Source organism: Hyaena hyaena, unplaced genomic scaffold (assembly GCF_003009895.1).
Source record: "Hyaena hyaena isolate Hyena2069 unplaced genomic scaffold, ASM300989v1 scaffold_702, whole genome shotgun sequence".
NCBI lineage: Eukaryota > Metazoa > Chordata > Mammalia > Carnivora > Hyaenidae > Hyaena > Hyaena hyaena.
Genome location: NW_024081338.1, coordinates 554,438 through 568,738, shown reverse-complemented (window position 1 = coordinate 568,738; position 14,301 = coordinate 554,438). Strand labels below are relative to the sequence as shown.

General features: G+C 40.3%; 1 protein-coding gene across 3 annotated transcripts in view; it reads right to left on the bottom strand.

The window, feature by feature from the left end:
- Positions 1-14,301, bottom strand: part of CHD2 (chromodomain helicase DNA binding protein 2) — a 123,161-nt gene that overhangs the window by 24,806 nt on the left and 84,054 nt on the right. For all 3 annotated transcript variants that reach the window (XM_039217677.1, XM_039217674.1, XM_039217675.1), the window contains 7 exons: positions 10,787-10,828; positions 9,352-9,491; positions 4,933-5,071; positions 4,593-4,743; positions 3,345-3,467; positions 1,966-2,094; positions 908-1,048 (listed from right to left, as the gene is read on the bottom strand). In XM_039217677.1, coding sequence (XP_039073608.1) covers positions 908-1,048; positions 1,966-2,094; positions 3,345-3,467; positions 4,593-4,743; positions 4,933-5,071; positions 9,352-9,491; positions 10,787-10,828 — 865 coding nt within the window. The remainder of the gene's footprint in view (positions 1-907; positions 1,049-1,965; positions 2,095-3,344; positions 3,468-4,592; positions 4,744-4,932; positions 5,072-9,351; positions 9,492-10,786; positions 10,829-14,301) is intronic.

The window sequence follows — 14,301 nt, the reverse complement described above, 5'->3', positions numbered from 1 at the left end:
TACTTGTACTTAAACATATAAGACAAGTTCCAAAGGGACTCATCAAGAAATCTACTATAGGGGCACCTGGGTGGCTCAGTCAGTTAAGCATCCAACTTCGGCTCAGGTCATGATCTCACGGTCGTGGGGTCGAGGCCCGCGTCGGGCTCTGTGCTGACAGCCAGCTCAGAGCCTAGAGCCTGTTTCAGATTCTGTGTCTCCCTCTCTCTCTGACCCTCCCCTGCTTGCTCATGCGCTCTCTCTCTCTGTGTGTCAGAAATAAATAAAATATAAATTAAAAAAAAAAAAAGAAATCTACTACAGAGATCACCGGATGGTGGAATTATAGTAGCTATTTGTTTATATGTTTTAATGACTAAGGGTGAATTGCAAAATAATTTCATTAGAAGTCAGTATAAAGCAACACTACCAGAATTTTGTGGTTGGAATTAACTTCTTAATACTCCCAAAGTGAAAGTTATATAATAGCAAGGTTTTTCATCCTGCTCTAAAAACATTCTTTCCACTCTAAAAACCTCTCTTGATATATTTGGTTCAAGTCCTAGATGTGTCAAATATTCAAATTCATCTATGGATTCTTCTCCCATGAACGTATGAACATATTTCAAGTCATTACTTGTGAATGCAGATTCTCTCACCTGTCCTAGTTCATTCAAAACTTCCCCTCTGAAATATGAGAGATCAACCGAAGGCCTTCCATATTGGAAAACAAAACAAAACAAAAACCCCAAAACTGCACATTCCCCTCTCTGTAAGAGGAGGTGCAGGCATCCCCAAGGGCCCCATCCTTCCTTCTTGAACGTGCCCATAAAGAGACGATGGTTTCCGGACCCTCAAACCCCATTCTAAATCCTAGAACAAATTTCAAAGGCTGTGGGTATCTCAGTAGGTAGAAGGACACGGATACCTTCTCTTTCTTATCTTTTGACTTCTTCCTTTCCTTGTCCCCTTCTTTGTCTTTCCTAGAACTCATTTGTTTCTCCTTGTTCTCCTTGTTCTCTTTCTTCTTCTGTTTCTTTTTCATTGGACTTTTTTCTAAGCCATCATCCTAGAAAACAAACAGGACTATGAGCTTTAGCCACAAACTTTGTATCTACTCATCTGCTTTTAAGAGAGGAGCAACTGTCCACAATGGCTCATCACTACATCTACACTTAGAAGCTTGTTTTCATGCTTAAAGCCTTAATGCACGCACTCACACGACTCTATCAAGTTGCTGGTAATAACCAGTTAGGCCTGGAACAGCAGACCTCTTCACTCACGTCTAATTCTCACAGCAGCTCTTCAACCATAGGCATTATCATCCTCGTTTCACAGATGGAAAAAACTGAGGACCAGAGATGTTATATACCCATCTCCTAGTAACTGTCAAGGTTGCTAATTTTTTCATTCACGTATACATGACAAATCCATGCTACTTGCTGTACCCACTGCTGATCCTCTTGGAGCTAATCTCAAAGTACCAACACACCCAAAGGGGAATGACATAAAACCAGAAAGTTGTTACTCCCTGAAAGAACACACCAAATGTTACCACTTTTTCACTTTGCTCAGGCCAGAGGTCACAAGCTGGCAGACCCTGGGCCAAACCTGACCCACAGAAGCGTTCTGTTGGCCCACGATGCACTGAACAGCAGAGCTGCGGCCCCTCTGCATCAGGCACCAGGCTCCTGGTGAGCACAGCTCCCACTACTTCTAACCTTTCTCACCACAAGGCTGGATGTCATGTGCCATTTATTGCTGCACCTTGCACGGGTCCCTTCATTTACTTCCACTATCTAGGACTCTACAATGGCTGACTTAAATGAACTGACTGATTCCTCTCTCATAAGCAAAGACATACAGATTCTATTTTCACTTTATTGACTCTTCATATAAACCGAACACACTTTGAATGGTCTTATACCAATTGGCAAAATACACATAGCCTAAAAGCGAACCGTCAACTGAAATCCAGCCATGTACCTTTACTTCTCCCTCTTCCGATGGGTTGTCTGAGTGTCTAGGAGATGAAAACTCAACCCCATGCTCATCTTTCAGCCTGGGCTCTTTGTTTTCCTTCTTTACTCGAGGCTTCCGCTTCTTTAATTTGGCCTGGAAAGAGGAAATGATGTTAAAACCACAAATTAAGTACCTCAAAAAGCACGACCAGGTAACATCAGGACACTTTGGAGCAGGAGCAGACATGATCCAAAGAAGAAAATTCAAAGGCAATTCAAAGCATGCAACCAATTCTAGCTGGAGGGGGCGTAGAGGGGGGATGAGGAGAACAGTCACATAGGCCCTATACAGGTCCCTACACTACATAAAAGCATCTACATCCTTGAACCTATGGATTCCAGTGTTTGGAATTCACATTAAAGACAGAATACAAAAGAAGGAAAAACACCTTTATGCACAAAGACACCAATAAATTTGAGACTTAACAGTTAACATTTAAAAATCTAGAAATACACTCTATCTAAAAATTAAGGAAAAGGTTAAAATATCGTTGATCTATTCTAACCTGGTACAGAAATCTACAAGAAGTATAAACATGATCTAATGTGTCCCTCCAGAACCTAACATACACTTCATACTCACCATGCTCTCTGGAGAATGGCACTACTTATGACACTATTATATGAAAAAGGACCAAGAATGAAATGATAGAGACTTTTAAAATAAAATTTGTTTATGATACAGGGAAATTAATGCAAACGGCAGAGCTCTCAGAGGGCTAAGAACAAGTACCCATGAAGGCTGCTAGTATGTAACCTCTCTCCTCACTGTGTTTCTCATCCTTCTAGCTCTGAATTTGAAATGAAAAACTGGGAAAATAAAAGGAGATAAGGTTTAGATGAGTTCATTGGCAACTTTGCTGGTATTCTGCACTGAGTAGGTAAGGCAGTTACACCTGAAGCTGAAGGCCAGTTTCTGAATTAGCTGTGGAGTCTAACTATCCATTAGACCTGTGGGACCCATCATTCAAGCAGCTCAGAGTTAGCTACACCAGGCAAACCTGGTGGTATTCATACAATAACTGAACTACGTTCCAAAGTTGAGGAAGCAGCATAAAGAAACCGCAAAAGCATTGTCTGGAAGTGGGGCTGGGAGAGGTGAGGACTATTTTGAGGCAAAACTGGAGGACAGTGGGCTTGTAAGAAAGGTGCCAAGATGTTTAGGCCAATTATTGAATGAACTTTTCTATTACTGCCAACAAAACATCATTAACGGACCCTCCAAAGCGACACGTGACTACAGAACATACCTCCTGGAGAGGGCAGGCATCCCTTCTCCTACCTAACTCTGCAGGGTCGGAGCCTCGGCCCCCTGAAGGATGCCTGGCCGGCAGCCCCACTCACCTCTTCCCCGCCCGTCACGGCCCCCTTCTTCTCCAGACTCTTCCTGAGCAGCTTCAGCAAGTAGTCCGCCCGGGTCTGCAGCTGCTTCCCCTGAGGCTTTTTGTCCGTCTCCATAGGCAGAATCTTCAACAGGAAAGGAAGAGAAGCACCCGCCACCACCCATGTCCCGGTTAGTGGATCAGGATACACAGAAACAACAAAGAACTGAGCAGTCCTTTCCCTCCCCAACCACCCGAAATACAGAGAAAGCCTCAGATCCTATCTCATGTCCATGGCTCCCGGTCACTGAAAATCCCTCATGAGCCGTTCTCGTTTTACAAAATGGGATGGAGAAATCCAGCTCTCCCACTGGCTCCTACCTGTGCTGTTAACAGGGTAGAACAACTCAGGTAGGAGGGGCTTGTTGGCTTCATCTGCTAGAGCATCCCAGCCGTCGTGGATTTCCTCCTTCCAGGAGCAGGGAATCCCTGGAGCTAGGTTAAAGCTTCGTTTTAGATTGAAAATGCTTCTTAGAGCATTGCCGGAGAGCACTGAGCTATGCCAGGACGTGGTCCGTCCCTGCTACCATGGTGGGGCCTCTCGGGCCAGACTGGATTTGGTCTCAGTGCTTATGGCAGGGTGCTGTCACCCTCTCAGAACGCCACACGTGGGATGAGCATTATTTGACGTGCCAGGAAAAGCCCTGCCAGGAGCGCATCCTGCTAAAGTTTGAGCCGCTCAGCTTTCCCTGCTTACAGCTCTGAGCACGGCCTCACTGTCTGGTAGCCTGACTACAACGGGTAGGGTGGGAGGCTCGATTATGTGGGAGACGTACAGCCAAGGTTTAATCCCATTACAAAAAATACCAAGGTGTGGCTCACTCTTTGTGTGCAGAACAGAAATATGATTGCTTCAAATACAGTTTCAAACAAGGGCCAACAATTAAGGCCGAGGAATCCCTGCACTGTTAATAATCTTACCCTGGTATTTGTTGCAATGACATTTGAAGTACAAGAATTAGAATTTTAAGATTTCTCCTGTGATTTCCCCAAAATTTCACCTGGTTATTATCTTCATCTATGTAATAGTGCCCCAGTCCACTAAAGATGGTAATATTCCCCAAAACAAAGAAATCCCAGGAATTTACTACTGTACTAATTTCCGATTTGATTCCCCAACCCCCCAGAAAATAGTTGAAAGTAAGTTATCAATACAAAAATATTATTCAACAAATCTTCTGGAAATCTCCAGCATCACAGACTTACTTACTTTGTCAGTTAACTTTAGCTCTGGATCTGTTTTAATTAATTCCCAGTTTCCATAGCCATGCTCATAAATTCCCAGGAGAAGACGCGAATCATCCTCCACCCCCCACTCGACATCGAAATGTGCAGCTTTCACTCGACAGGTTAAACAGTATCTAGAGGGATTTCAAAAACAGGACATGAGAGGAGGGCCCTTTCAAATACGGAAACGAACAGAAATGAACACGGACAAAGTATCCTGATGCATTACAAAGGACAGTGAAAACAGGACCTGACAACACATGACTGAACCTCAAATCCACTTTCTTACAACACAACCACAAGTGTGCACAGGACAGACTCACTTTTTTTTTTCTTCAGGGTCCACGGGGATAGATTTATGCAGCATCTCAAACTCTTCCTCGTGTTGTATAATGGATTTCACATTAACTTGAACACCAGATATTTTGATTGTTGGGCCTCTCTTTTTCCCTGGTCCTTTCCCTAAAGAACACCAGTTTCACATGAGTTAAGTGAGAATTTGCTGGAATTCCACAGAAAACACAGCAGCAAACCCTGAACTCTTATTCACTGGAAATAGATCTGTGGCTTATTGTTAGTTCAAAGATGTAATCTAAAGTCAAGAGTTTCTCAATGTTTATAGAGTAACCTCTAAACAATTCGGTTTTTTAAGAGGATTTTTTTAATCCACTGGTATTTTAATTTTCCTGTTTTATACTTTGGTTCTAAAATTAAAAGTAAAAAAGAAAATCTGGAAGGATTAATAGTAATGCTGACGATTTTTGTGTTCTAACCACCCTATTAACAGAATTCAAGAAAACTCGATTTTTTTAAGTTTATTTATTTTGAGAGAGAGACAGACAGAGAGAGTGTGAGCATGGGAGGGCAAGAAAGAGAAAGAGAGAGAATCCCAAACTCAAAACTGTGAGACCATAACCTGAGCTGAAATCAAGAGCTGGATGTTCAACCGACTCAGCCACCCAGGCACCACAAGAAAACTCAAGTGTTACACAGACGATCTTCTCCATGAAAAAAGTAGATCAAGTTAATACCAACTGAAATTATGAACATAAGGTGTCATGGAAAGACTTCTTTAGCCCTAGTGCCAGAATAAAATAATCCTAGAATTAAAGATGAAACCCAATCGACTCTAGCCAGAGTCCAGCACTAGATGATGATGCTTATCTATGAAAGGAAAAATGGCTCAGAGCCTGAGAAAAGATTTCTCTTTTTTTAACATTCAAGTTGATAGAATGATGCTATAATTACAAACCATTATTTAGATACTCTTCTGTAACCCACTAGAAGTCACTTGCAAATGCTCTTCCCAACACAGAAGAGAGCTAGAACAGAATGTGTGAACGTAGGAAAGGTACTTCTCTAAACTCAGAATTCTGGGATTTAATTCCCAAATCTGCACATAGTACCCCTTCCTCCCTTTCCTTTCCTCACTCTCACTTCTAGTTATTAACCTGAGTTATCAGTTTCTCCATCTGTAAAACAAAAGGATTACAACAGAAATATGGGCAAAGGATAAAGAGACAACTCACAGAGAAGGAAATACAAATGATTCCTAAACATTTGAAAAATACTCAAACTAATGCACAAGGAACATGCAAATTAAACATATAAGCATACCATTTCTGACCTATCATGTTGACAAATTCAAGAATTTGAAAACATTATGTTGGTGAGACCAATAGGAGACCAACACCCTCATCCAGTGCTTGGTGGGAGAGCATGGTACAAAATGGAATGCATACAAAATTATCTGCCACCACACTGTGAAGCAGAAGATTATATTATATAGCTGAATGTCCCTTAACATATGGTATATCCATAATGGATTATGCAAGTCTTAAAAAAATAAAAATCAGGCAATGGGAAAAAGATGAATCATTTTTAATGGTGTTGAGATATATAGTAACCAAACAGAAAAATAAATACATAAAATTGGATACACCAGGAAAAAGTCCAAGTGGGTCAGAGATATAAAAGTAAATCAAATCATACAAGAAAAGGAAAAAGTTACAGTGAGTTCCTTTTTTTTATTATCCTGGGAGTAGAAGAAATGTTTTTAAGTGACTCACAATCTAAATACAATAAGGTAAGAAGAGTGATACATTTGATTATATAAAAAAATCTGCTTAAGTTTTCTTAAACTGCCGTAAGCAAAGTAAAAAAACAAATTACAAACTATAGGGGAAAACTAAGAACTTTCATCAGAAAAAGACATCCTAAAAGTTAAGACCAATAGCTCAAAAGAAAACAAAGTAGAAAATGGGCGGTTCACAAATGGCTCTTAGAAAAACCTTACTCATTAAAAGAAAAACAAGATACCATTTCTCACCTATCATCTTGGCAAAAACCCAACCATTTGACAATATCCTGTTTGTGAGGCCTGTGAACAGCACCAATATCCATTGCTGGCGGCAGGATACATGGTACCAGAGGGCTGGAGGAGAATTTGGCAAATTCCAACCAAGTCCTATTTCCCCAGGACCCAGCAATCCCCCTTCCAGAAACCAATCCAAGAGGTACACTGGCAGAGATAAACAGCATATTCATTAGACTATGAATTCACTGTGGCTTTCTTTAAAACAGCCAAAGACTAAAAACAACGCAAATACTCACTGCTCAGGAACAAGGAAGTCTGAACTAACATTTACTACATGGTGGAGCACTGCAATTGCAAAAGGGAAGGAAGGAGTGATCTCTACAAGTGAAAATATGTAGGAACACAACACACGGCACACTACCTTCTATACCGAAGGGGAAATACATACACACTAAAATTCTTACAGAGAATCGGTGGAAAAATAAACCTAAAGTATTATTAGAAACACTGACCTATGGGGGAGAAGAAAGCAGGACTGAGGGCTGGGATGAAAGTAAGATTCTCCAAATGAATCTTGTGTTTCAGAGTTTTGGAACTCACAATCATGTAAATGTTTGAGAGTTAAGTCAAAATGAGAAAAGCAATCCCCACAAGTTGAAAATAAATGAAACTTAAAGGCGTTGCACCATTAAGTGGGTGAGCTAACCACAGAGAGAAAAGAACTTCAAATAATTTTAAAACACAGTATTTTGACTGCACAGAGCTAGTGGGATATAATCTAAAGACCATCCCCCCCAAAAAAAGCAAAGAAATAAAACTTTACTTTGAGGTTTGAGGAGTAAGACTCATATTTAGAAATGTGTCCAATGTAGGATAAGACAAATATATAATTATGTTAGCTTTTTCAGGAACACAAATTTTCCGCTTAAGGAAAGACTTATCAATAATCTTACATCTGAATGAGAAATGTCATCCTGAACCCGAGTTCATGGCAGTTCATGGCAAATACAGGGAGAGGGAACAAGTTACCCAATAGCAGGAGAAAGCAATTAACCAGATCCAGAATGACAACATGAATCAAAAAAGAAGGATGTGGGAGGCAGGCGATTGTTACAACGAAATCTCACCAAAATATACTGGGAGATGGAAATAGCAAGGTACAGAACAGTGTGCTTGCTGCATTTTTGTGCTGTAAGGGGGAAAAAAGTCATCTATTCACTTTTTGTAATATGTATTTTCTTATTTCTGGAAAGATACAAGAAATAGGGATACCAGTTTTTCAATTTTGAACCATGTAGAAGTAAAATTGATTCACAACAATTACAGTGAAAAAAGAAAACACTGTAAACTTAAAGTTTACTTTTGGGTGTCTTCTGAGCACTATAAAAACACGTACTGGGATCACTCTTTAAACCACTTTAAGTTTCTTTCACAAAAAAGGAAAAGACATCTAAAGAAACTTTTGACTATAATGAAGATACTTAAAAATTTTTTTAATGTTTATTTATTTTTGAGAGAGAGACAGAGAGCGTGCGTGCGCACACGAGCGAGTAGGGAAGGAGCAGAGAGAGAGGGAGACACAGAATCCAAAGCAGGCTCCAGGCTCTGAGCTGTCAGCACAGAGCCCTACACAGGCTCAAACTCATGAACCATGAGATCATGACCTGAGCCGAAGTTGGACGCTTAACTGACCAACCAGGCGCCCCATCTAACTGAAGATATTTTAAAATTCCACTAGTTTCAATAATATCCTTAAACAAATCTAAAGCACAAATACCTCTTTGCTCATCTTGGCTAACACTGCAAGGCAGACACCATGCTAATAAGCACTTTACAGGTGTGGGATGACACGGTAATCATCTGTGGCTGGCACCCTTACTCCCAGCAGATGAGACCCGTTGAGAGGGTATAACTTGTCAGGCATAATTATAACAAATTCTAGTGGCACAAAAATCTCACCGTAACAATAATGCTTACAATATTCATCTCATATTTTATTTATTCTAATTCTCTAAATCCTTTAAGTTTGCCACACCACAACTCATGTCTGCATATCCCAGATACTGAGAGATGCTTGTTGTCAACAACGTCCTCATTTGCAGCCGAAATACAGATGTGTCCACTCAGCTCTGCCCACTCAGAACTTTTACAGCATTAACACGAATCTAAGGTTTCTGGAGCAACATCAGAAGAAACCACTCACACTGTTCATTACTCTCCACCTTCTACAAATCGACTTCATTTGTAAGTCGAGCTCTGGGATCTCACAACGTTGAGCTCACAGAAAGGCAGGTCAGAATACACACCTCAAAGGATTAGGGACGCATGGGATAGAAGTCTGTTCTTCCAAAAACAGCCCCTTAGCAGAATTCCCTTCCCAAATGCCGGGTCCAGGAGAACCACGGGTCGGGGCTTGCAGACTTACCCTCGCTGGCATTTTCTTTCAGCTGTTCTTCATACTCCTGCATTGCTGATACACAGCTGTTGTGAATCAGCTCACCCAGGCGTTTCAGATCCGCTACAGACTTATCTACCAGCTCTGCATCACGGGCTATGCACTCCAGCCTGAGGAAGGATAGACATGGGGACACATCAATTGCCCTGTGCCCACTGTTCTAATGTCACATGAGATACCACCTGGTCTCCTACATGTTTGCTCCTGCGAAGACATCTTTCTCTCCTTTCCCTCACTGGTCATGCCAAGGCTCCAACCAAAAGCCCTCCAACAGTGAGCCAGGGCTAATGTATTCATTTTGCATCATTAAGAACTGTGCCTTGGAGTGGTCCACAAAACAAAGTAATTTCAAAAAACACAGGGAAAAGGAGTCGGCTTCCTTTACTAACTAGATGAGCTGTCTGACAATGGTATCAGGTCAACTGATAAATCTGCATGCTGCTTTATGCTCACAATCCTTTCTCCAGCCCTTCTCCCCATTCATTACAATATTCCTAGAAGCAAAGTACAGTTACTGCTCCAATATGTTTCACTGATCTCACATGAAGCACACAAATACGCGAACATCTAAAAATCAGTCTGCCGAAAGGAGCCAGATACACTTTTCCAGACCCTGGTGGTTTTTATGGTAATGAGCTCAAAGACCAGCATTCTGTCCTGCAGGATCAGCAACAATCCTGGGAAGGTGCACCTGACTCTCTTGGTTTCACTGTTGCTACTGCTACACATCACTGCTTGCTCTCCAAATGGACAAGACAAAACAAAACACACAGACTTGAGATGTTCTTCTATTCCAGAAGTTTATCAGGAATAAAAGAAAGATATCTGGTATTCCCTTCAAATCAGTACTATTATTTATAGGATATATTGCTAATTCTGGACAAAGTACTAAACTAGCTTGAAATAGTCTTTTGTTGAAATCCAACTTGTGAGTTCATTTTCAGAATGCTTGTAAAATAGTAAAATAGTAAGGACAGCCAACACTTTAGTAAGTTAAAATTGGCAAGGTATTAAGCTATTTGCATTTAATCCTCATGACACCCTAATTAAGAAGTAGAAGACTACAAAATCACAAATTTACATTACTAAATAAGAACTAGGATGCAAATAGTTTCATGTACTCTTTCAAATGGAATTACGTGAACATTTCTTCTGGAAATGATTTCTTTGTATTACAGTTTTGAATATACTTGCTTCATCTTCCATTCCAGCAAAATCTCTGTACAGATAGACGGTCATCTTTGTCATCCCTCCCCAAAAAGCCATGTACAATCACACAACACACATGTACGTGTAAAAGAATGTTTCTAGGAAAATGTTCTTAGCATTAGTATTAAATGGAGAGTACCACCCCACCCCAAAAAACCTTACTACATAATAAAAAACAGGTGGATAAGGAGCTTACCGTTCAAGAGGGAGACCAAACTTCTTATATGCCTTGATGAACCTAAGAGGATCAATAAAACAGATTTAAAAAGAGACTTTTAGCTCTGCTGATGCAAAGACAACGCATCCTGTGATAAAATACGTCACACACACTGTCAAAACAGACTGAATCCAATCCTGGCAAGTGCCACCAACTAAAAGAGTGCTGAATGACTCTGAAACTTGTCAACTGAAAATAATGAGTGCTAAAAATGTTGTCAAAGCAAAAATCAATCTTACTTTCAGTGACTGAGCAAGAAATTGAAGGGACATAACAGAGAACAGTGACCTAACTCTAATAATATCCTTTGTAAAAGGTACAAGTTTGTGGAGTTCAATATGGAATAAATGATTCAACCACCACAACTCTTGTGATAAGACCCCAATATGGTTAACCACTCTATTCAGTCCAATACTGTTACTATCGATTCCACACAGTAATGTTTTTTATTATTTTCCGGTTGATAACACAACTGTAAGATTTTTAAGACTGCCTCAAATACTTCTGGAAACAAGGCAAAGTAAAATAAATACAGGATTTAAAAGTTCTTAGGCAAAACTATTTTGCAAACTCTACTGACTCCTCCTGGTCAACCTTGTCTGCAAACAAAAATCCAATCGATCCTTCCACCAATCTCTACCCTAAACTGTATTCGAGGTCAGCTCACACGTCATCCGTTCCCCTCCTGACAGCTAACCACTAGCACTGTCACTAGAAAGCAGGATCTCATGATACATCATAGTCCTCACCGTCATCTGTCACATCACTAAAATCATCTGGTTAGGAAAGAGTGTAAGATGAGATACAATGGCAGCGGGGGTGGGGGCAATAAATGGGCTTCGAGAACGCAGTGACCAAAGAAAACAGGCATGGGAATGAGGAAGACAAGAGCTGAGAAACAATACTACTGGAACAGCATGGGTACAAGGATTAGGAAAGTATTACACATGGGAAAATGAACATGAAGATTATCCCTCAACTCTACATTTCTCCTTAATTTCTACTGTAATATTTTACATATGAAATAACATGATGTTTGGGAATTACTTCAAATAGTACTTGGAGGGAGAAGCATTTCTGAAATGGCAGTAAGATCCTCTGAAAATCTGCTCCTCCGTAAAAGCAGTAAGAACACTGGCAAAATATTGTCAAGATCACTCGGTTACAACTCTGGAAATTAACCAAAGGCTTGCAACTGTCTAAGGAACATTTGCTCAAGAAAATGGCTGGATCTCAGAAGAACTCAAAGTTCTCTGGCATTTTTACTTGCATGGGTCTATTCCCATGCTCCTCTCTCCATGGAGAGGACAAACCTCTGTGACAGCCTTGAAAACCACTACCCTTGCAACTACAATGCTGTCCAAAGCAGTGGCATGGCAGCCACTGGCGGAGACAGAACAGGTATGGAAATACCCCAAAACTCTTTTCCACAAGAATAGACAGCACCCCGAGGAACTCCATCCTCAGGCTTGCTTTACTTGACCTAACTCTCTGTGAAGAGCATTGTCCACGGTTCATTGTCAAAAACAACTGGAGGCAAAGGTTTAAGACCACAACTGCTTGAGGCATCATTCCCAGTTTGGGATATCAACAGGATGACCAAAAGGAAAAACTGATGGGAATGTCCATAGGGTACTTTGAAACACTGACATATTCCTGAGAATCTATAAACTCACACGTGTGCAGGGCTATTGCATGCAAGAACTGAGAAGTGGTTAATCTCTCACCTCCAGCTGGCCCATGGCTCTGTACAAGCAAGAACTGAAAAAGGCAGAATTGTACACTGGCTGCCATAGCACTGAAAACAGGCCCTCAATCTACACACAGAGCTCTCCCGTGAAGGCTGGTAGACTTACTGGCTCAAGGCATTTGAGGAAATCTGTCCAATCATTAGCTAATGGCTAAGCTAAATAAGCAAAGACTTCAACATTTGAACATGACAAAAAATACAGACTTCACAGAACTAGTCCGGGAAACTTACTAAATGAACAAAAAGTAAACAGCAAACACAACCAACTCTGGCTGTCAAGGGAAATCTGATTTCCAGACTGCCACATTATACTACTTACAATGTCCAGTTTTTAACAACAACAACAACAAAAAATGTGGAAAACACAAAGAAACAAAAAAGGAGAGCCCATGTGCAAAAAAAAAAAAAAGCAGTCAATGAAAATTGTCCCTGAGGAAGTCCAGAAGTAGGAAAAGTTGGACTTCCAAAACAAACAAGAAATTTAGCCGTTCTGAAATAAATAAAAATAGAGCATCTGTTGCTACCAGACAAGCCTTAAAAGAAATACTAAAGAGTCCTCAGGCAGAAATGAAAGGACACTAAACAGTAACTCAAATCCACACAAAGACCTAAGAGCCTCACAAAGAACAACTAAATAAACAGAACAAGAGCATAAATGTATTTTTAATTGTAACACTTTTCTCCTCCCATCTGATTTTATTCACTTATTCATTCATTCATTCGTTCGTTCTTAAGTTTTATTTATTTTGAGAGAGAGAGCAACCATGAGTGGGAGATGGTCAGAGAGAGAGAGGGAGAGAATCTCAAGTGGGTGCAGAACCTGACATAACCTCATGGTTCATGAGATTATGACCTGAGCTGAAATCAAGAATTGGACACTTATCTGGGGCACCAGGGTGGTTCAGTCAATTGAGCATCTGGCTCAGGTCATGATCTCACGGTTTGTGGGTTCGGGCCCCATATTGGGCTTTGTGCTGACAGTTTGGAGCCTGGACCCTGCTTCACATTCTGTGTCTCCCTTTCTCTCTGCCCCTCCCTGGCTCTCACTGTCTCTCTCTCTCTCTCTCTCTCTCTTAAATATAAATAAACATTTAAAAAAATTAAAAAAAAAAAGAATCAGACGCTTATCCAACTGAGCCACTCAGGTGCACACCCCACCAGCTGATTCTTTAAAATAACTGCATAAAGCAATGATTATAAAACTGTGTTAATGGGTTTATAACATGTAAAAATATAACTTGTTTGACAATAACAGCACAGAAGAGGGATAAGGAATGAAGCTATATTGGAGTAAAACTTTAAGACAGCATTGGAATTAAGTTGATGATAACCCAAACAAAACCATTTCAAGTTAAAGTACTAATTATAATCTCCAAGGCAACCACTAAGAAAATAACTCTGAAAATACAGTAAAAGAAACTATCTAGGAAAATTATAAGAAACACAAAGAAATAGGGAATTAAACTGATATACTAAAAAACACCTATATAACACAAAAGTTGGTAGTCCTAGGAATAAGGAAACAAAAAAAAGTCGTAAGACATGAAGAAGCAAACAGCAAAATGCAGACATAAATTCTATCTTCTCAATAACATGAAATGCAAATACAATTAAAGACTCCAATCAAAAGGAAGAAATTGAAAGAATAGATTTTTTTAAAAAATGAAAGAACTATATACTGTCTATAAGAGACACAGCTAGGGGCGCCTGGATGGCTTAGTCGGTTAAGCGTCCGACTTTCACT